Source organism: Pelophylax lessonae, assembly GCF_965119305.1.
Source record: "Pelophylax lessonae genome assembly, chromosome: 6".
Classification (NCBI taxonomy): domain Eukaryota; kingdom Metazoa; phylum Chordata; class Amphibia; order Anura; family Ranidae; genus Pelophylax; species Pelophylax lessonae.
Genome location: NC_138773.1, coordinates 333,020,245 through 333,041,695, shown reverse-complemented (window position 1 = coordinate 333,041,695; position 21,451 = coordinate 333,020,245). Strand labels below are relative to the sequence as shown.

At 48.4% G+C, this 21,451-nt stretch overlaps 1 protein-coding gene across 1 annotated transcript in view; it reads left to right on the top strand.

The window, feature by feature from the left end:
* The window catches only part of DPP10 (dipeptidyl peptidase like 10), a 318,952-nt gene extending 299,287 nt beyond the window's left edge, over positions 1-19,665 (top strand). Inside the window, exons 22-26 of the mRNA XM_082261092.1 lie at positions 2,317-2,416; positions 2,957-3,015; positions 4,317-4,389; positions 11,153-11,226; positions 18,843-19,665. Coding sequence (XP_082117218.1) covers positions 2,317-2,416; positions 2,957-3,015; positions 4,317-4,389; positions 11,153-11,226; positions 18,843-18,980 — 444 coding nt within the window. The 3' untranslated portion in view covers positions 18,981-19,665. The remainder of the gene's footprint in view (positions 1-2,316; positions 2,417-2,956; positions 3,016-4,316; positions 4,390-11,152; positions 11,227-18,842) is intronic.
* Positions 19,666-21,451: the final 1,786 nt, after the last annotated feature.

Below are 21,451 nucleotides of genomic sequence, written 5' to 3'. Positions count from 1 at the left end.
AAAGTGGTTTCTCCCTTCCACCATAATCAGGACTTTTTCTACCACACTGCCTTCCTCTGAAGATTTCCCTCCATTGTCTGGGTGTAGTATGTGCTGTTGGAGTCTGTCTTCCATAAGACAGTTGGACTCTCTGGTCCCTCCTTTTCCTGTCAGTCAGTTAGTGCCTCTCAGGGGTTTTTCAGCATCAGACATTTTGAGATGGATTTACTAAAGGCAAATAGGACTGAGCGCCCTGCAGGTGCAGTTGCTCCCTGTGACAGTATTCACCATCACTGGAAGTTAAAGACAGATAATTAATGGTTTGAATTGCTTCAGATGTCAGCAATATCTCCATATAGAAATATGAAGACTTAATCCCACTTTACACTGGGAGACTTAGACTGTTATAGACCATTGCCACAAAGTCTGACTCCTAGATAATGTGTATTCCGTGTGCTTTTCTGTGAGAGAAACACACAGACTGTCATTGGCAGACTTCCCTATTGTTTGTGTAATGAAATGGAATGTGGATTGTGCCTGTCTCATTGTTAAATGTTAATGACCTCACATTGTTCTGTCCAGATGGCTAGATAATTAGTTTAGTTCCTGTATACACTTTCATCTGCATATGATAATGTAATCAGCCAGAAGGGAGGGATTGTGTACACTGTATGGGAGTGACTGAGTGTAAAACCCTGTTTCTATTGGATTGTGAATGTCATGTCCTGTCCCCAACAAGGTCCACCTGGGCGGTAACCTTGTGGGGGAAAACTGTATAAAAGAGCAGCTGTACCATTAAAGTTTGAGTTCTACTTCACCCTCAATCTAGAGTCCTGTCTCTCATTGGGGGAATCTGCTATAAGGGATTGCTATGCTCTTCCATACTCCCTTGGATAATCAGTAAGCTCTTGTAAAAGCTTGTGTAACAGCTTGTTCCTGTTCCAGCCTTGTCGGAGGTCCAGGGTGGGTAGGAGACGACAAGACTCCAACCAAGCTGCGGCGGTTTGTGAGGTCTGAGGTGGTTATGGTGTCTGGTGGAGTACTTGGAGCCCTTAGGAAGCACTAGGAGCATCCGTCAACGGAGGTACCCAGTTGATCCGTTACACTCCTGAGCTTGGTAAATGAGAAGCTCTGCTGACTTCCATCATCCAATCATGTGTAAGCCAGAAATTTTGCTTTTTATTTTCCTTGCATGTGATTGGCTATTCTTTGTAAGGTGAAGCATTACCTCATCTACTAAGCTCTGGAGCCACGGCACTTGCAAGGTGCACATACTTTTTGCTTTTAGTAAATCTCTGATCTGTAAGGCTGCTTTCTGGTCTTCTGTTCACACCTTCGTTGGGTTTTACCAGTTGGACCTTCAGGCCTCATTTGATGCCAGCTTTAGTTATAAGGCTCCTCAGGCAGCTCTGTAGGCTCTATTGCAGGGTTGCTGCTCCTGGGGCCCTTTACAGCCTTCCTGTTGGGCCCGCCTCCAACGGCACCTACACCCCACCCACCCTCTAAGATGCAGTGTAACAGCGGCACTTAATTTATCTGCCCTGAAAATCAAAATAAAGTCCCTCCTCTGCTCCCACCTTCTGGACCCCTCTGTTGGCCTGATGGGGCCCAGGGAAATGAATATAAGCCCTGGTAAGCAAGTATGAGCGGGGGCGTGGTCTAGTAATCTATTTTGTTAATTTTGGCAGAAATGAAGAATAAAGATGCCCCCCCCCCCCTGTTTAGCTGATGGGGCCCGGGCCCAGTACAACAGGACCATTTGTACTGCCTTATCAGCGGCCCTGCTGTACTCAGCCCCCCCCCCCCTTCTTAGCTGTTGATTTGCTCTTATCCCCACCCTTCAGTTGGACCATTTTTGGAGGTCCCAATGTACCTCAACCCTCACCCTGTGTCCTGTAATATATGAGTAAGAAAATAGAATTGATGACTTAATGTAAAATCCTTTTCCTGGAGAACATTACGGGACTCAGGCCCCTCCCCTGTTTTCTTATGATCCCCTCCCCATATTGCTTGCTACAAAACTGAGGCATGCTGGGAGTGGGAGGGGCTATACTGGGCTATCCAGCTCTTGATTGTCAGTGCCCAATCTCCTGAAGGCGGCAGTATAACCCAATTTAGCTGAATCCTCCTCCTGTGCCCTGTAGGGGGCTCCAAGAAAAGGATTTTATGCTAAGTCACTTTTTTCTACCCTCTTTGTTCCGATTGGATGTTTTCTTCAGCACCGGGAGCCGATGTCTGCTGGAGGGGTCCTGTGATCTGTCCTGGGGGCTTTATTCTATGTTACACAGAGGGGAGGGATTTCCTGATTGGTGGTAATGATGATATTTACATTGGCAGGGCTATGGAGGGTACATCGCGTCTATGATCCTGAAGGCCAACGAACGTCTCTTCAAATGTGGAGCTCTGATCGCCCCCATCACTGACATGAGGCTGTATGGTAGGTGACCCCCCTCCCCCCATACACTCCCCCCTCCCCCCATCACTGACATGAGGCTGTATGGTAGGTGACCCCCCCTCCCCCCATACACTCCCCCCTCCCCCATACACTCCCCCCTCCCCCCATCACTGACATGAGGCTGTATGGTAGGTGACCCCCCCTCCCCCCCCATCACTGACATGAGGCTGTATGGTAGGTGACTCCAACGCTCATAGACAAGGACCCCTCCCCCCCATACACTCACCCCTCCCCCTATACACTCACGCATCCTCCCCATACACTCACCCCTCTCCCCCATATACTCACCCTTCCCCCACACCCTTACCCCCCCCTCCCCCACACCATTACACCACCACCACCAGCCTGAACCATTACCCCCCTCCCCCACACCATTACACCACCACCACCACCATTCTGAACCATCCCCCCCCCCACCTCCCCCCACACCATTACACCACCACCAGACTGGACAAAAGACCTGACTAGATCAGGCGATATTTTCTCGGTCACTTTAATATCCGTCCTTCTCTCACCCTGCAGCGTCTGCGTTTTCTGAGCGATATCTGGGAATGCCGAGCACGGATGAGAACACCTATCAGGTAATACTCTCCACCCTTCCCTGAACCCATCCCCCCTCTCTATACTCCTCCTTAATGCCCCCTGGTGGTCGCTCTCCTCCTCCTCTTCTCACCCAACTCCACCTTCTCTATGCTCCACCATAATGCCCCCCATGCAGTGTGCCCCCCTGGTGGTCGCTCTCCTCCTCTTCTCACCCAGCTCCACCTTTTCTATACTCCTCCATAATGCAGTGTGCCCCCCTGGTGGTCGCTCTCCTCCTCCGCCACCTCCTCCTCTTCCTCCACCTCCTCTTCTCATTCAACTCCACTTTTTCTGGTGGTTGTCCTCCTCCTTCTCTTCTCATCTAACTCTACCTTTTCTATACTCCTCTATAATGCCCCCCCATGCAGTGTGCCCCTCTAATGGTCGCTTCCCTCCTCCTCCTTCTCCTGCTGCTTCTCCTCCTCCTCTCTCCTCCTTCTCCTCCTCCTCTTCCTCCTTCTCCTCCTCCTTCTCCTCCTCCTCCTCCTCCTCCTCCTCCTCCTTCTCCTCCTCCTACTCCTACTCCTCCATCTCTTCCTCCTCTTCCTCCTTCTCCTCCTTCCTCCTCCTCCTCTCCCTCCTTCTCCTCCTCATCCATCTCCTTCTCCTCCATCTCCTTCTCCTCCTCTTCCTCCTCCTCTTCCTCCTCCTCCTCTCCCTCCTTCTCCTCCTCCTCCTCCATCTCCCTCCTCCATCTCCTTCCCCTCCTCTTCCTTCTCCTCTTCCTCCTTCTCCTCCTCCTTCTCCTTTTCCTCCTTCTCCTTTTCCTCCTTCTCCTCTTCCTCCTCCTTCTTCTCCTTCTTCTCCTCCTCTTCTTCTTCCTCCTCTGCCTCTTCTTTCTCCTCCTCCTCCTCTTCCTCTTTCTCCTCTTTCTCCTCCTCTTCCTCCTTCTCCTCCTCCTCCTTCTCCTCCTCCTCCTCCTCTTCATCTTCCTCTTCCTCCTCCTCCTCCTCCTCCTCCTCCTCCTCCTCCTCTTCCTCCTTCTCCACCTCCATCTCCGTCTCCTCCTCCTCCATCTCCTCCTTCTCCTCCTCCATCTCCTCCTCCTCTTCCTTCTCCTCTTCCTCCTCCTTTTTCTCCTTCTCCTCTTCTTCCTCTTCCTCCTCCTCTTTCTCCTTCTCCTCTTCTTCCTCCTTCTCCTCCTCCTCCTCCTCTTCCTCCTCTTCCTCCTCCTCCTCCTCCTTCTCTTCCTCCTTCTCCTCCTCCTTCTTCTCCTCCTCTTCTTCCTCCTCTTCTTCCTCCTTCTCCTCCTCCTCCTCCTCCTCCTCCTCTTTGTTCAGTTGTACATTTCTCTCGGCAGGCCTCCAGCGTGCTGCACAACATTCAGGGTTTCAAAGAGAAGAACCTCTTATTGATCCACGGAACGGCGGATGGTGAGTCAAATGGCCCCCATCTTGGGGTTCAACTGCCTCTCTATTAATTCACCCCCAAACATTACATTGTGTCTAGGAGGGCAGAGATCTATTGTCCCAGCTGGATCCCATCTATTCCCTCTTCTATTGGTTGGAGATGTGACTGGCTGGTGGGGGGAGGGGCAGAGATGAGGCTGCAGATCAGGGGACATTACTGATTGGTGGAAAACTCCTAATCTGCCCAATCACACTGACAGGAACCCCCAGACATGAGATCATCCTCCAGCTGCTGGAGATATCTGAACCCCAAAAACCCCAAACCTGCCTACAAGATATGTGACATCAGAGGGAGGAAAGGCGGGGCTCAGCTGTCAGGGCGGGAGACTGACCAATCAGAGCCAACTCCTAACTAACAGATACACCGATTTCTTCTATTGGAAAAAAAAGTTTTACACCAAATGAATAAAGCTGATAAAATGCAATGTAACCCCCATACAGGTACCATAATACAATGTAACCCCCAAACAAGATATCAGAATACAATGTAACCCCCATACAAGTACCTCTCATAGTGGCCTCTAATCCTGTATGAGTCTCACCTATCTCCTCATAGTGGCCTCTAATCCTGTATGGGTCTCACCTATCTCCTCGTAGTGACCTCTAATCCTGTATGGGTCTCACCTATCTCCTCGTAGTGGCCTCTAATCCTGTATGGGTCTCACCTATCTCCTCGTAGTGGCCTCTAATCCTGTATGAGTCTTACCTATCTCCTCATAGTGGCCTCTAATCCTGTATGGGTCTCATCTATCCCCTCATAGTGACCTCTAATCCTGTATGGGTCTCACCTATCTCCTCGTAGTGACCTCTAATCCTGTATGGGTCTCACCTATCTCCTCATAGTGGCCTCTAATCCTGTATGGGTCTCACCTATCTCCTCATAGTGACCTCTAATCCTGTATGGGTCTCACCTATCTCCTCATAGTGGCCTCTAATCCTGTATGGGTGTCACGGGCCATTTACTTTTTTCCTCCCCCTAATTTTTCTCTTCCCTGCACTCCCAGGACTTTGCCCTCTTCCCCAGCAAGGGTTCCCCCCCCCCCCCCCACTGTGCTGTCCTTCTCCTCTCCCCTCCCCCCACTGCTGTCCTTCTACTCTCCCCAGCCAGGCACCGAAAAGTCTGATACCCGCTGGGAACAAAGGACTTACTGTCGTGGAAATTAATAGGGCTTGGAGCATAGAAACCCGCTCAGTGCGCTGAAGATTAATACGCACCAAACACTATTAATAGCTTGTACTGAAAAGTACAATTGTACCACTCTTTTGTATAAAGTTTCCCAGCGCTCGGCAGCAAAGGAAATGAACAGACACGCTTGCTGTAGTCAATTCGATGCTATCTGGAGGGTTCCTCTGTGTACCTGCCCTCCTCCAAGACACAGTAGGTTTATTTAACAAAAGGGAGTTACGGGGAGTGGCTTCAAGAACCACCAATCACAGAACATGTATACATTCAAAGTACAATAGAAACTGTAGAGTGGATGGCCATGAATGGACACGGCCGAACAAAGGGAATCCCAACTGTAGCACATGGTTTCCCATCGTTCACCCATGTCAATCCATAAACATGGACTCATACTTATTAGTGGGTCCAATCATACGTGATTCATATATAAACCCAATTATGATAGTGATCATTCTATTTGTTCCAGTTGATGAGGCTTTATCTGCATAAGATAATAGCAGCAGCCCCTCAGTCACACCGATCGAATGTGACTAAAAGGTGCCATCTATTAATCTTGGTAAAATGATAAGAATTTCCATATCACAAACATATCTCCGCAGTACAGGGCCCTGAACTGCAGACATAGATCTGTGCGATGGACTCTCTCTGCTACTAGTATTGTGCCATCTCATCCAATGGAAGGTTTTCACTAACAAGTCTTTCCTGCAATGACAGTTAAAGCGATAATCACTGTAAATAGCGATTATCGGTAAAACTGACACTGGGAGACATTATGACTATTTAACTAAAGAAATGTCCACAATCAAATTTCCACAACAACACTCCTTGTGTGGGCTGGAGCAGGGGGGGGGGGGGGGGCTGTTTGCCGAGGCAACTCGACGCCAGGCTGGGGGTTACCTGGCCACCAGCATGAGTGCAGCTCCATTAGATAGTGGAGGAGGGTCCTGGAAGCAGATTTCCACCTGTGTCTGCTCTGCTATTGGTCAGACTGTGTGTCTCTAGGCTGCGGCCAGAAAACACACTCTCCTATTGGTTCCCACGGGCCTCTTCAATCCTACCTGCCAATCCTCAGGAGTGGATTCACCCTGTCCCTGCCTACAACCCTGAGTGTGGATTCACCCTGTCCCTGCCTGCTGGTGAGTGGATAAATCCTGGTCCTACCCGAACTCTGCCTGGACTTTGTCACCTCATTGTTTGCCCCGACCCATCTGTGGTCCAATCCCTCAGTGGCCAGGACTTTGCCCATTCTATCGGGAGCCCCCTGTTATCTGGAACTCTGTCCTATCTACGTTGGGACTGACCCTGGGCACCATTGTTTTGGCCCCTTTCTTTGTGAACATACCCGCTACCGTTCAATAAAAGGCTTTGTTGGCACTCCTGCTCTCCGCGTGCGTTCTGTCCCACCTACGCGTCCGTTACAATGGGTCTCACCTATCTCCTTGTAGTGGCCTCTAATCCTGTATTCGTCTCACCTATCTCCTCGTAGTGACCTCTAATCCTGTATGGGTCTCACCTATCTCCTCATAGTGACCTCTAATCCTGTATGGGTCTCACCTATCCCCTCGTAGTGGCCTCTAATCCTGTATTCGTCTCACCTATCTCCTCGTAGTGACCTCTAATCCTGTATGGGTCTCACCTATCTCCTCATAGTGACCTCTAATCCTGTATGGGTCTCACCTATCTCCTCATAGTGACCTCTAATCCTGTATGAGTCTCACCTATCTCCTCGTAGTGACCTCTAATCCTGTATGGGTCTCACCTATCGCCTTGTACTGGCCTCTAATCCTGTATGGGTCTCACCTATCTCCTCATAGTAGCCTCTAATCCTGTATGGGTCTCACCTATCGCCTTGTAGTGGCCTCTAATCCTGTATGGGTCTCACCTATCGCCTTGTAGTGGCCTCTAATCTTGTATGGGTCTCACCTATCCCCTCGTAGTGACCTCTAATCTTCTATGGGTCTCACCTATCTTCTCATAGTGACCTCTAATCCTGTATGGGTCTCACCTATCTCCTCGTAGGGGCCTCTAATCCTGTATGGGTCTCACCTATCTCCTCGTAATGGCCTCTAATCCTGTATGGATCTCACTTATCCCCTTGTACGGACCTCTAATCCTGTATGGCTGTCACCTATCTCCTCGTAGTGACCTCTAATCCTGTATGGGTCTCACCTATCCCCTCGTAGTGACCTCTAATCCTGTATGGGTCTTACCTATCTCCTCATAGTGACCTCTATTCCTGTATGGGTCTCACCTATCCCCTCGTAATGGCCTCTAATCCTGTATGAGTCTCACCTATCTCCTTGTAGTGACCTCTAATCCTGTATGGGTCTTACCTATCTCCTCGTAGGGGCCTCTAATCCTGTATGGGTCTTACCTATCTCCTCGTAGGGGCCTCTAATCCTGTATGGGTCTCACCTATCTCCTCGTAATGGCCTCTAATCCTGTATGGGTCTCGCCTATCCCCTCGTAGTGACCTCTAATCCTCTATGGGTCTCACCTATCTCCTCGTAGTGGCCTCTAATCCTGTATGGGTCTCACCTATCTCCTCATAGTGGCCTCTAACCTTGTATAGGTCCCACCTATCTCCTCATAGTGGCCTCTAATCTTGTATAGGTCTCACCTATCTCCTCATAGTGGCCTCTAATCCTGTATGGGTCTCACCTATCGCCTCGTAGTGGCCTCTAATCCTGTATGGGTCTCACCTATCTCCTCATAGTGGCCTCTAATCTTGTATGGGTCTCACCTATCTCCTCATAGTGGCCTCTAATCCTGTATTTGTCTCACATATCTCCTCATAGTGACCTCTAATCCTGTATGGGTCTCACCTATCGCCTTGTAGTGGCCTCTAATCCTGTATGGGTTTCACCTACCTCCTCCTAGTGGCCTCTAATCCTGTATGGGTCTCACCTATCTCCTCTTAGTGGCCTCTAATCCTGTATGGGTTTCACCTACCTCCTCCTAGTGGCCTCTAATCCTGTATGGGCCTCACCTATCTCCTCATAGTGGCCTCTAATCCTGTATAGGTCCCACCTATCTCCTCGTAGTGGCATCTAATCCTGTATGGGTCTCACCTATCCCCTCGTAGTGGCCTCTAATCCTGTATGGGTCTCACCTATCTCCTCGTAGTGGCCTCTAATCCTGTATGGGTCTCACCTATCTCCTTGTAGTGGCCTCTAATCCTGTATTTGTCTCACCTATCTCCTCGTAGTGACCTCTAATCCTGTATGGGTCTCACCTATCTCCTCATAGTGACCTCTAATCCTGTATGGGTCTCACCTATCCCCTCGTAGTGGCCTCTAATCCTGTATGGGTCTCACCTATCTCCTCATAGTGACCTCTAATCCTGTATGGGTCTCACCTATCTCCTCATAGTGACCTCTAATCCTGTATGAGTGTCACCTATCTCCTCGTAGTGAACTCTAATCCTGTATGGGTCTCACCTATCGCCTTGTAGTGGCCTCTAATCCTGTATGGGTCTCACCTATCTCCTCATAGTAGCCTCTAATCCTGTATGGGTCTCACCTATCGCCTTGTAGTGGCCTCTAATCCTGTATGGGTCTCACCTATCTCCTCATAGTAGCCACTAATCCTGTATGGGTCTCACCTATCGCCTTGTAGTGGCCTCTAATCCTGTATGGGTCTCACCTATCGCCTTGTAGTGGCCTCTAATCTTGTATGGGTCTCACCTATCCCCTCGTAGTGACCTCTAATCTTCTATGGGTCTCACCTATCTTCTCATAGTGACCTCTAATCCTGTATGGGTCTTACCTATCTCCTCGTAGGGGCCTCTAATCCTGTATGGGTCTCACCTATCTCCTCGTAATGGCCTCTAATCCTGTATGGGTCTCACTTATCCCCTTGTACGGACCTCTAATTCTGTATGGCTGTCACCTATCTCCTCGTAGTGACCTCTAATCCTGTATGGGTCTCACCTATCCCCTCGTAGTGACCTCTAATCCTGTATGGGTCTTACCTATCTCCTCGTAGTGACCTCTATTCCTGTATGGGTCTCACCTATCCCCTCGTAATGGCCTCTAATCCTGTATGGGTCTCACCTATCTCCTCATAGTGGCCTCTAATCCTGTATGGGTCTCACCTATCTCCTCGTAGTGACCTCTAATCCTGTATGGGTCTTACCTATCTCCTCGTAGGGACCTCTAATCCTGTATGGGTCTTACCTATCTCCTCGTAGGGGCCTCTAATCCTGTATGGGTCTCACCTATCTCCTCGTAATGGCCTCTAATCCTGTATGGGTCTCGCCTATCCCCTCGTAGTGACCTCTAATCTTGTATGGGTCTCACCTATCTCCTCATAGTGGCCTCTAATCCTGTATGGGTCTCGCCTATCCCCTCGTAGTGACCTCTAATCCTCTATGGGTCTCACCTATCTCCTCGTAGTGGCCTCTAATCCTGTATGGGTCTCACCTATCTCCTCATAGTGGCCTCTAACCTTGTATAGGTCCCACCTATCTCCTCATAGTGGCCTCTAATCTTGTATAGGTCTCACCTATCTCCTCATAGTGGCCTCTAATCCTATATGGGTCTCACCTATCGCCTCGTAGTGGCCTCTAATCCTGTATGGGTCTCACCTATCTCCTCATAGTGGCCTCTAATCTTGTATGGGTCTCACCTATCTCCTCATAGTGGCCTCTAATCCTGTATTTGTCTCACATATCTCCTCATAGTGACCTCTAATCCTGTATGGGTCTCACCTATCGCCTTGTAGTGGCCTCTAATCCTGTATGGGTTTCACCTACCTCCTCCTAGTGGCCTCTAATCCTGTATGGGTCTCACCTATCTCCTCCTAGTGGCCTCTAATCCTGTATGGGTCTTACCTATCTCCTCATAGTGGCCTCTAATCTTGTATAGGCCCCACCTATCTCCTCGTAGTGGCATCTAATCCTGTATGGGTCTCACCTATCCCCTCGTAGTGGCCTCTAATCCTGTATGGGTCTCACCTATCTCCTCGTAGTGGCATCTAATCCTGTATGGGTCTCACCTATCTCCTCATAGTGGCCTCTAATCCTGTATGGGTCTTACCTATCTCCTCATAGTGGCCTCTAATCCTGTATGGGTCTCATCTATCCCCTCGTAGTGGCCTCTAATCCTGTATGGGTCTCACCTATCCCCTCGTAGTGGCCTCTAATCCTGTATGGGTCCCACCTATCTCCTCGTAGTGACCTCTAATCCTGTATGTGTCTCACCTATCTCCTCGTAGTGACCTCTAATCCTGTATAGGTCTCACCTATCTCCTCGTAGTGACCTCTAATCCTGTATGGGTCTCACCTATCTCCTCATAGTGACCTCTAATCCTGTATGGGTCTCACATATCTCCTCATAGTGGCCTCTAATCCTGTATGGGTCTCACCTATCTCCTCATAGTGGCCTCTAATCCTGTATGGGTCTCAGATGGTCCTTCACAGTAGAGAGGTCACTGTCAGCACGTCAGTCTCTGTGCGCAGTGCCGTACTGATAGACTCAGCCAGGTCCATAGCATTTTCCTGAAATTCCATCACTAAGATTTTCTGTTTCTGTTTTTCTGCAGCAAAAGTCCATTTTCAGCATTCAGCCGAACTAATCAAACAGCTGATCAAAGCCGGAGTGAACCATACGACGCAGGTGAGCGCAGTTCCCCATCCCCCCCCCACCCCACCCCCGATCTTATATAATGATATGAATTGTCATACTAATCAGTTGAGAACGCTGGAAGTCTGACACACCCCAAAAACTTCATGAAGGTACAAAGGATGTGTGTGGTACGTCCCGTCCTGCTCCCCCCTCTCACTGGCTGCTGTTTCTTCCCAGTCAGAATGACATCCAGGAGATTCCGTGTCAATAACATTGATCAGACAGGAGATGGAGAGATACAAAGTAACATTGTTTATAAACATTGATCAGACGGGAGGTAGAGAGATACAAAGTAACATTGTTTATAAACATTGATCAGACGGGAGATAGAGAGATACAAAGTAACATTGTTTATAAACATTGATCAGACGGGAGATAGAGAGATACAAAGTAACATTGTTTATAAACATTGATCAGACGGGAGATAGAGATGTAAGAATATTTAATAATAATATCTCGCGCTCGTACTTCATTATGTCAGAATATTTATACTGCTCTGAATATAGCAGTGTCTATTTATGGTTAATAAGCAAAGATCTGTGCGGAAGGAGAATCTCCACTTATTCCATAAAGCAATATGTAGTGAATTATTTTTAATTGACTAATTTCTTTTTAAAAGCATATACCAATCTTAGTGAGTACAGTCTACAGTATGGAATATGTATAAAATATTTATTCTCAAGACATGTAATCACAATATATGATCAAACAGGAAGTGACACAAACAAAATAACTCTTACATAAAATACTAACTTCAAACAATTAATGCAATGTGATGTTTACCTCAATAATGAAAGTGAAACTGAAACCAAGTGAAAGTGAAACGAAAGCAAGATTACCATTTCTCCAGGTATAGCATGAACCATAGGTAAATGATCTATATAAACAGACCACAATTGTCTGCGAATCACACGGCCGAAAGTCATTCCACTGCAGATTGAGCGAGAATAAGCCATGCAAAACGGAAGACAAAATTCGCAATAATGCGCTAAATCTGATATTAATAAAAATGTATAAAAACAAAAATCAGCTATTTAGAGAAAAATCCACTATGGTTTATACGGCTGGGATTGTAATCCTATTACCCTTAAATATGCAATATAAAACATATAAGGAAGGAATAAACAATATTGAATAAAATCAAATAATACAGCAAGGCATATTTACCACACTTAAGATGGCGGCTAGCTTCAAATGGTCGTTACCAGAGTCTTAAGATGGATGCCAATGAGGGAGGAGTTTTGTTTGGCGTCCCTCAAAGTTTCAGATGAATAATGGATCAAGATGGAGTATGTCTGGATGAGTCTATCGAGGAATGTAATAGCGTGTGTGATGTAAGTGTAAGGTGTGTTGTCAGTAGTGTAAGGTAATGTGTGTCCTCTCTCTCATCTGGGTTGTTCTTTTATATGGTATGAACAAAGGGCTATTAAAATTACCATAAGTTAAACCCAGAGGGATGAAACATTATCCCCATTGGTCGGGATATTCTATACCTTAACTGGTGAGGTCATATACACACCTCTCCTGATAATTCAATGTTCGTATAATAAAATTAAAGGATGATTTCTCTATATTTAAGATGAATCATATAACACCACATAAAACTTTGTCCATACTCCCAGTACATACATAAATGTCCATCTGTATCTCCATCATTCACCTTGGCAAGTAATGCCATTTCAATAATTATATTTTAATACAATATAATATTTCTATATGGGAAATATCTGAATTATCTCAAAACTGCATTTGGTATTTCGTCTATAGAGGGCAGTATCGTACTGTTCATTAGATTTTGTAGCTAACAATAATTAGAATATATTGTTATCTGATGATCTTTGACCTCTTGGGTAGTGAAGATCCATTAATTATTTGAATTCTGACATAACAGTCAGACATAGCATCTAGTTTGTAATATTTACGACACCTTGAACAATTAAACACAAACTTCTCTGAAATTAGGTAATTAGTGACGAGATACATATGTTCTTACACTTATTAGAAAAATAATTCTAAGTAAGATTACTACTGTAAGAATATAAACCTAAAATGGGATATAACGTTCCTAAATATATATGTATATGCCTTACGTAATATAATGACATAATTCTGGCTAATATCTTCTCACACATAATAATGTATCTTTAAAAACTTATATAGTTCATTTAAAAATGTCTGCTAGAGTATACTTGGGGTATTGTCCATTGTTATATACAGATAAGATTACAAGCTAGACTAGTATGGTGTCTCGCTAATTGTCCCTTATCTGATGAGATGTCAATGTATTACCTTATTTATGACCACATAGATACAAAGACCTGTTGAAATTATAAGACCCTATTGTAAGCTTGTAAGAGACATTTTGTTTAACAAGTACATATGAACTCTCCTTCACCTTAAAAACAAGATGGAAACTATACTGTTAAGAATCTTATATGCATAATATGGAATATACATGGCTTTTTAAATCCATTTTTTTTCCTATTATTATATTAATCAATCACCCCAATAATCCTTAGGGAGAGATACAAAGTAACATTGTTTATAAACATTGCTCAGACAGGAGATGGAGAGATACAAAGTCACATTTTTTATAAACATTGCTCAGACAGGAGAAATATGAAGCATGGCCTCCCCTCTCCTTCACAGCATGGTCTCTCCTCTTCTTCACAGCACGGTCCTCCCTCTCCTTCACAGCACAGTCTTCCCTCTCCCTCACAGCACAGTCTTCCCTCTCCCTCACAGCACGGTCCTCCCTCTCCTTCACAGCACGGTCCTCCCTCTCCTTCACAGCACGGTCCTCCCTCTCCTTCACAGCACAGTCCTCCCTCTTCCTCACAGCATGGTCCTCCCTCAATTTCACAGCACGGTCCTCCCTCTCCTTCACAACACGGTCCTCCCTCTCCTTCACAGCACAGTCCTTTCTCTCCTTCACAGCACAGTCCTCCCTCTCCTTTACAGCACGGTCTTCCTTCTCCCTCACAGCACAGTCCTCCCTCTCCTTCACAGCACAGTCCTCCCTCTCCTTTACAGCACGGTCTTCCTTCTCCCTCACAGCACAGTCCTCCCTCTCCTTCACAGCACAGTCCTCCCTCTCCTTTACAGCACGGTCTTCCTTCTCCCTCACAGCACAGTCCTCCCTCTCCTTAACAGCACAGTCCTCCCTCTCCCTCACAGCACAGTCCTCCATCTCCCTCACAGCACAGTCCTCCCTCTCCCTCACAGCACAGTCTTCCCTCTCCTTCACAGCACAGTCTTCCTTCTCCTTTACAGCACGGTCTTCCTTCTCCCTCACAGCACAGTCCTCCCTCTCCTTCACAGCACAGACCTCCCTCTCCCTCACAGCACAGTCCTCCCTCTCCCTCACAGCACAGTCCTCCCTCTCCCTCACAGCACAGTCCTCCATCTCCCTCACAGCACAGTCCTCCATCTCCCTCACAGCACAGTCCTCCCTCTCCCTCACAGTACAGTCTTCCCTCTCCTTCACAGCACAGTCCTCCCTCTCCTTTACAGCACGGTCTTCCCTCTCCTTCACAGCGCAGTCTTCCTTCTCCTTCACAGCACAGTCCTCCCTCTCCTTCACAGTACAGTTCTCCTTCTCCTTCACAGCACAGTCTTCCCTCTCCTTCACAGCACAGTCCTCCCTCACAGCACAGTCTTCCCTCTCCTTCACAGCACAGTCCTCCTTCTCCTTCACAGTACAGTTCTCCTTCTCCTTCACAGCACAGTTCTCCTTCTCCTTCACAGCACAGTTCTCCTTCAACTTCACAGCACAGTCCTCCCTCTCCCTCACAGCACAGTCCTCCCTCTCCTTCACAGCACAGTCCTCCCTCTCCTTCACATCACGGTCCTCCCTCTCCTTCACAGCACAGTCCTCCCTCTCCTTCACAGCACAGTCCTCCCTCACAGCACAGTCTTCCCTCTCCTTCACAGCACAGTCCTCCTTCTCCTTCACAGTACAGTTCTCCTTCACAGCACAGTTCTCCTTCTCCTTCACAGCACAGTTCCCCTTCTCCTTCACAACACAGTCTTCCCTCTCCTTCACAACACAGTCTTCCCTCTCCTTCACAGCACAGTCTTCCTTCTCCTTCACAGCACAGTCCTCCCTCTCCTTCACAGCACAGTCCTCCTTCTCCTTCACAGCACAGTCCTCCTTCTCCTTCACAGCACAGTCCTCCTTCTCCTTCACAGCACAGTCTTCCCTCTCCTTCACAGCACACTCCTCCCTCTCCTTCACAGCACTGTTTTCCCTCACCTTTACTGCACAGTCCTCTCTCTCCTTCACAGCACAGTCCTCTCTCACAATACGGTCCCCCCCCTTCACAGCACGGTCCTCTCTCTCCTTTATAGTATGGTCCTCCCTCTTCTTCACTGCCTATCATTAGTGGAGGGAGGCAGATACAAGTCCTAGGTAGGGGGTCATTAGCAGAGGAGACATCTAGACGTTGCACTGTTCTCTTGCACTCCACTGAAATGACACTCCACTGAGTCCACCTCCAAGCCCCTACTATGCCCAGGCACCCCCAGTGAGGTTTGTGCCCAGTACAGGAGTACTGCCTGTACCCCTAAGCCAGGTGGCTCAGCCTGGGGTCATTAGGCAGAATATTCCTTGTAGCGGAGAAGTAGTTCAATCTACAGGGTCTCCGCTGATAGACAGGTAATAATCCAAATAGGCCGGTACAGCATGCAACAATCCAGGTAGCATTATACCATTCTTCCCTCCCAAAGACTAGACGACACATAGGCTGGGAGTCAAAACTCGACTGCCTTGTTTATTGAAAACACAAGGGATCTCCACTCTGCCAAAACCCCTCCCTCTTCGAGACATTCCACACACAAAGCTGAACATCCCATAATAACCTTACTCTGCCAGACAGAAACAATAGAATGCAGGTATTTTAACAATAACAAACCCCCACCCCACACATCTCCTGAGGGTCACTGCTCAGAAATATGATAGTCCCAAGTGAAAGAGTTCTCACTCTCTCCACACAAACCATACTACAAACACTTGGTTCTTAAATGTATACACATGCAATAAACATAATGCATACACGAAGGACAATATACAGTGGCTGTGTTTGCCACAATGCTCCCCCAGAACCAAGCCGGCATACACAGTCTGATCCTAACGGATCAGCTTGGGGATGTCCGGGACCAGATGTCGCTTGACCAAGGTGAGAGTGGCTCCCGTGTCTGAGACCTTGAGCGGGCATTCCATTTAACTGGACCGATTGTAGATGGTGCTGTCTGTTCTTCGTAGCGGCTTGCACCGGGTTAGCTTCATGAAGGGTACCCCATTGCTCCTCGGTGTGTTTGAACCTGGGTACGACTGGGGGAACCTCTGCGTGATAGTAGGGGACCGTTGTCCGTGCTGAAGGGGGTGACCCTGGTCGGATCCATGCAGCTTGGTTCCTGCTCTGGGTACAGTCTCGTCGATAGTGCCCAAACTGCTTGCACCTGTGGCACTGTACCCCACTGCGGGACGGGTATCTGGGTGTCAGGTGTTTGGAGGAGTTTCGCCCCCTCTGTGGTAGTAGTGGTCCTGTGGTGCGAGCCTGCTGCCGGGTCACAACCGGATAAGCTTCGTGGATGGTAGATTGGGGAACAAAAGCTGAAGTCAGCTCCCCCAGGTGGTTGCCCAAAATAACGTCTGCGGGTAAATCCTGCATCATGCCCGACTCCACATTCCCATTCCTCGCTCCCCAATTCAGGTGTACCTTGGCAGTGGGGATCTGGTAGATTGCTCCCCCGGCTACATGTACTGCCACACACTCCCCTGTGAGGTTGCCCTTGGGTACTAGGTGGTTGCGGACCAGCGTTATAGTAGCTCCAGAGTCTCGCAACCCCTGTACCTTTCTCCCCTCCATCTGTACCTCTTGTCGGTGCCCTTGGCGGTTGTCAGAAGCCGCTTGGATAGGGTTGACTTCATGTAGTGTACCCAGAGGTTCCCCAGTGGAAGCTGGGACCTCGGGTACTCTGTAGGGTTCCGCTTGGGCACAATGAACCGCTGCTCGGTTGTTGGGTGCCGGGGTATTCCAGCTGGGCCATGGTCAGTTGCGGGGGCAGTCCCGCTGCATATGTCCCTGCTGGTTGCAGGTGTGGCATCGTATCGGGGGGCGAGCCTGATACCTGGGGGTGTAGGAGTTATCGCTTACCCCCGGGCGTGCTGGGACGGCTGCGATTACGGCTGGTACTGGTGCTGTAGGTCCATAGGCTGCTCTTGGTTGAGTGCGCTGTTCCCTCCTGGTATCTTGGAACTCATCTGCTAACTTGGCTGCGTCTTGTAGAGTGCGTGGTTTCCGATCTCGCACCCAATTCTGCAGATGAGCGGGTATCCCGTTAAAGAACTGCTCCATTACCATTAGCTGGAACAGGTCTGATAGGGTGTTGACTTGGGTGGCTTCCAACCATCCTTTGGCCGCTCGTTGTAGACGGTGCGCCCATTCTGTGTGAGTGTCTCTGGTGAGCTTTTTAATACCTCGGAACTTTAGGCGGTAGGCCTCTGAGGTAATCGCATACCTAGCTAGAATGGCCTGCTTCACCTTGGCATAGTCTGTACTGTCCTCGTCGGGTACGGCACGGTATGCCTCTGCTGCGCGACCAGATAGTCTCCCTGCCAGTAGGGGTACTCGATCCTCCGCACTGATATTGTGCAGGTGGCATAACCTTTCAAAATCTTGTAGGTAATCATCTACCTCGCCGTCGGTTTCGGTATAGCATTTAAACGTCTGGTATGGAATCTTGGGCTTCCCCTGGGTAGTGTGGACAGGCGTTGGAGCTCTCTCCCCCCGGCTCGCTGACTTGCTTGGTGTTTTACCACCAGGTATTCCTGTACGTCCGCCATCAGCCGGTCCAGTATTTCTCTTGAGTGGGGCTCTGGGTAGTAGGCCAGTCTGCTCTGTAGCTCCTTGTCAAATTCGCTGCGTTCTGCCTCCTGTGGGCCAGCTGCAGGGGTTGCTCTGTCTCCCTCCATGAGCTCTGCTACAAGGGTCGCTTTTGTTTTGTGGCTGGCGTTTCCCCCTCTAGCTTGCAATAATTCCTTCAATATAGTTCTTTTCAATGCTGCATAGTTCACCTCCATTCACCAAGCGTTCGTTTGACATATTTCCCGAATGCTGGTTTTATCCGAATGGCTCGTTCCTTTGTGCTGCTGCCTCTCCTCTTTGTTTGGTAGTTACTGCCGATCGTGGATCTGCTGTACGGTTTGCAATCCCGTCGCTTGCCACCAGTTGTAGCGGAGAAATCAGTTGTTTATTGAAAACACAAGGGATCTACACTCTGCCAAAACACCTCCCTCTTCCAGACATTCCACACACAAAGCTGAACATCCCATAATAACCTTACTCTGCCAGACAGAAACAATAGGACAATAGAATGCAGTTATTTAACAATAACAAACCCCCACCCCACACATCTCCTGAGGGACACTGCTCAGAAATATGATAGTCCCAAGTGAAAGAGTTCTCGCTCTCGCCACACAAACCACACTACAAACACTTGGTTCTTAAAGGTATACACACGCAACAAACACAATGCATACACGAAGGACAATATACAGTCGCTGTGTTTGCCACATTCCTCATATCTGTTTTCTCTTCCTCTAGATCTATCCAGATGAAGGTCACATGCTTTCATCAGAGAAGAGCCGCTTCCATCTCTACAGCACACTACTGCGATTCTTTGGTGAATGTTCCCAGGTGGACGTGCAGGCGATACCACAGGAAGTGGAAGAAGATGAATGAAGGGCAGATGAGACATTCTCTATATCCTCAGAGGCCCACAGGGGCGGGAACTGTCTGACATCAGAGGCCCTTGGGGGTGGGGACTGTCTGACATCAGAGGTCCTCGGGGGTGGGGACTGTCTGACATCAGCACACTGGAAATCCCAACCTGCGGATGTCCACCGAAGGATTTCCGATTCCGGATTGGCAGTTTTGGATACGATTAGTGTAGTGCATGTTTTCTTTTGTTCCTCCTCCAAGACGTTGTACTAACCTTTCATTTCAAGAGCAGATCTCATCCAAAGCTCTCATCCGACCCCAACAACTTTTCCTGAACAAGTGCAATTTCCTGGATGGTGAGATTTGTCCTGGCAGAGGATTGTGGGTGGCCTCACACAGCACGCGATGCCCGGTCTGCGGAGAGGCACTTTTTTTTAAGTGAATTTTTGCAATGTCTCAACATTTCTATGTATACAGAACAAAGAACGTTCTTCTGGCTCGGGGGAGAATTCTATTTTTCAAGCTGTACTGGAGGCTCCACTGAGGACTGAATTATCCGTTACAATTGTGATTGCGGATTCTCATTTTACAAGAGAAATGTTTTATTTGTCTTAATATACAAATGATCTGACCGACCCGCTCTATTTCCAATGTAAATTTCTCACTTGTATATATGAATACATCGATATTAAATTATGTTTTCTTACACGTGTCTGAGCATCGTTGTGGGGGATTTCACCATTCAAATATCGTAATCCGTCAGATTGTCCATAATACCCGTATCCATATAATGCTGACATCAGAGGTCCATTCTGTAACTGGGGGACTCCGACCCCTCCGGGTCAGTGAGAGCCCACCCCCAGAACACACACATTACAGATCCCACCCCCAGAACACACACATTACAGATCCCACCCCCAGAACACACACATTACAGATCCCACCGCCAGAACACACACATTACAGATCCCACCCCCAGAACACACACATTACAGATCCCACCCCCAGAACACACACATTACAGATCCCACCCCCAGAACACACACATTACAGATCCCACCCCCAGAACACACACATTACAGATCCCACCCCCAGAACACACACATTACAGATCCCACCCCCAGAACACACACATTACAGATCCCACCACCAGAACACACACATTACAGATCCCACCACCGGAACACACACATTACAGATCCCACCACCGGAACACACACATTACAGATCCCACCACTGGAACGCACACATTACAGATCCCACCACCGGAACACACACATTACAGATCCCACCACCGGAACACACACATTACAGATCCCACCGCCAGAACACACACATTACAGATCCCACCACCAGAACACACACATTACAGATCCCACCACCGGAACACACACATTACAGATCCCACCGCCAGAACACACACATTACAGATCCCACCGCCAGAACACACACATTACAGATCCCACCACCAGAACACACACATTACAGATCCCACCACCGGAACACACACATTACAGATCCCACCGCCAGAACACACACATTACAGATCCCACCACCGGAACACACACATTACAGATCCCACCTCCAGAACACACACATTACAGATCCCACCACCGGAACACACACATTCCAGATCCCACCACTGGAACACACACATTACAGATCCCTCCCCCAGAACACACACATTACAGATCCCACCACCGGAACACACACATTCCAGATCCCACCACCAGAACACACACATTCCAGATCCCACCACTGGAACACACACATTACAGATCCCTCCCCCAGAACACACACATTACAGATCCCACCACCGGAACACACACATTACAGATCCCACCACCGGAACACACGCATTACAGATCCCACCCCCAGAACACACACATTACAGATCCCACCACCAGAACACACACATTACAGATCCCACCACTGGAACACACACATTACAGATCCCACCACTGGAACACACACATTACAGATCCCACCACCAGAACACACACATTACAGATCCCACCCCCAGAACACACACATTACAGATCCCACCACTGGAACACACACATTACAGATCCCACCACTGGAACACACACATTACAGATCCCACCACCGGAACACACACACATTACAGATCCCACCACTGGAACACACACATTACAGATCCCACCCCCAGAACACACACATTACAGATCCCACCACCGGAACACGCACATTACAGATCCCACCACCGGAACACACGCATTACAGATCCCACCGCCAGAACACACACATTACAGATCCCACCGCCAGAACACACACATTACAGATCCCACCACCAGAACACACACATTACAGATCCCACCGCCAGAACACACACATTACAGATCCCACCCCTGGAACACACACATTACAGATCCCACCACTGGAACACACACATTACAGATCCCACCACCAGAACACACACATTACAGATCCCACCACCGGAACACACACATTACAGATCCCACCACTGGAAC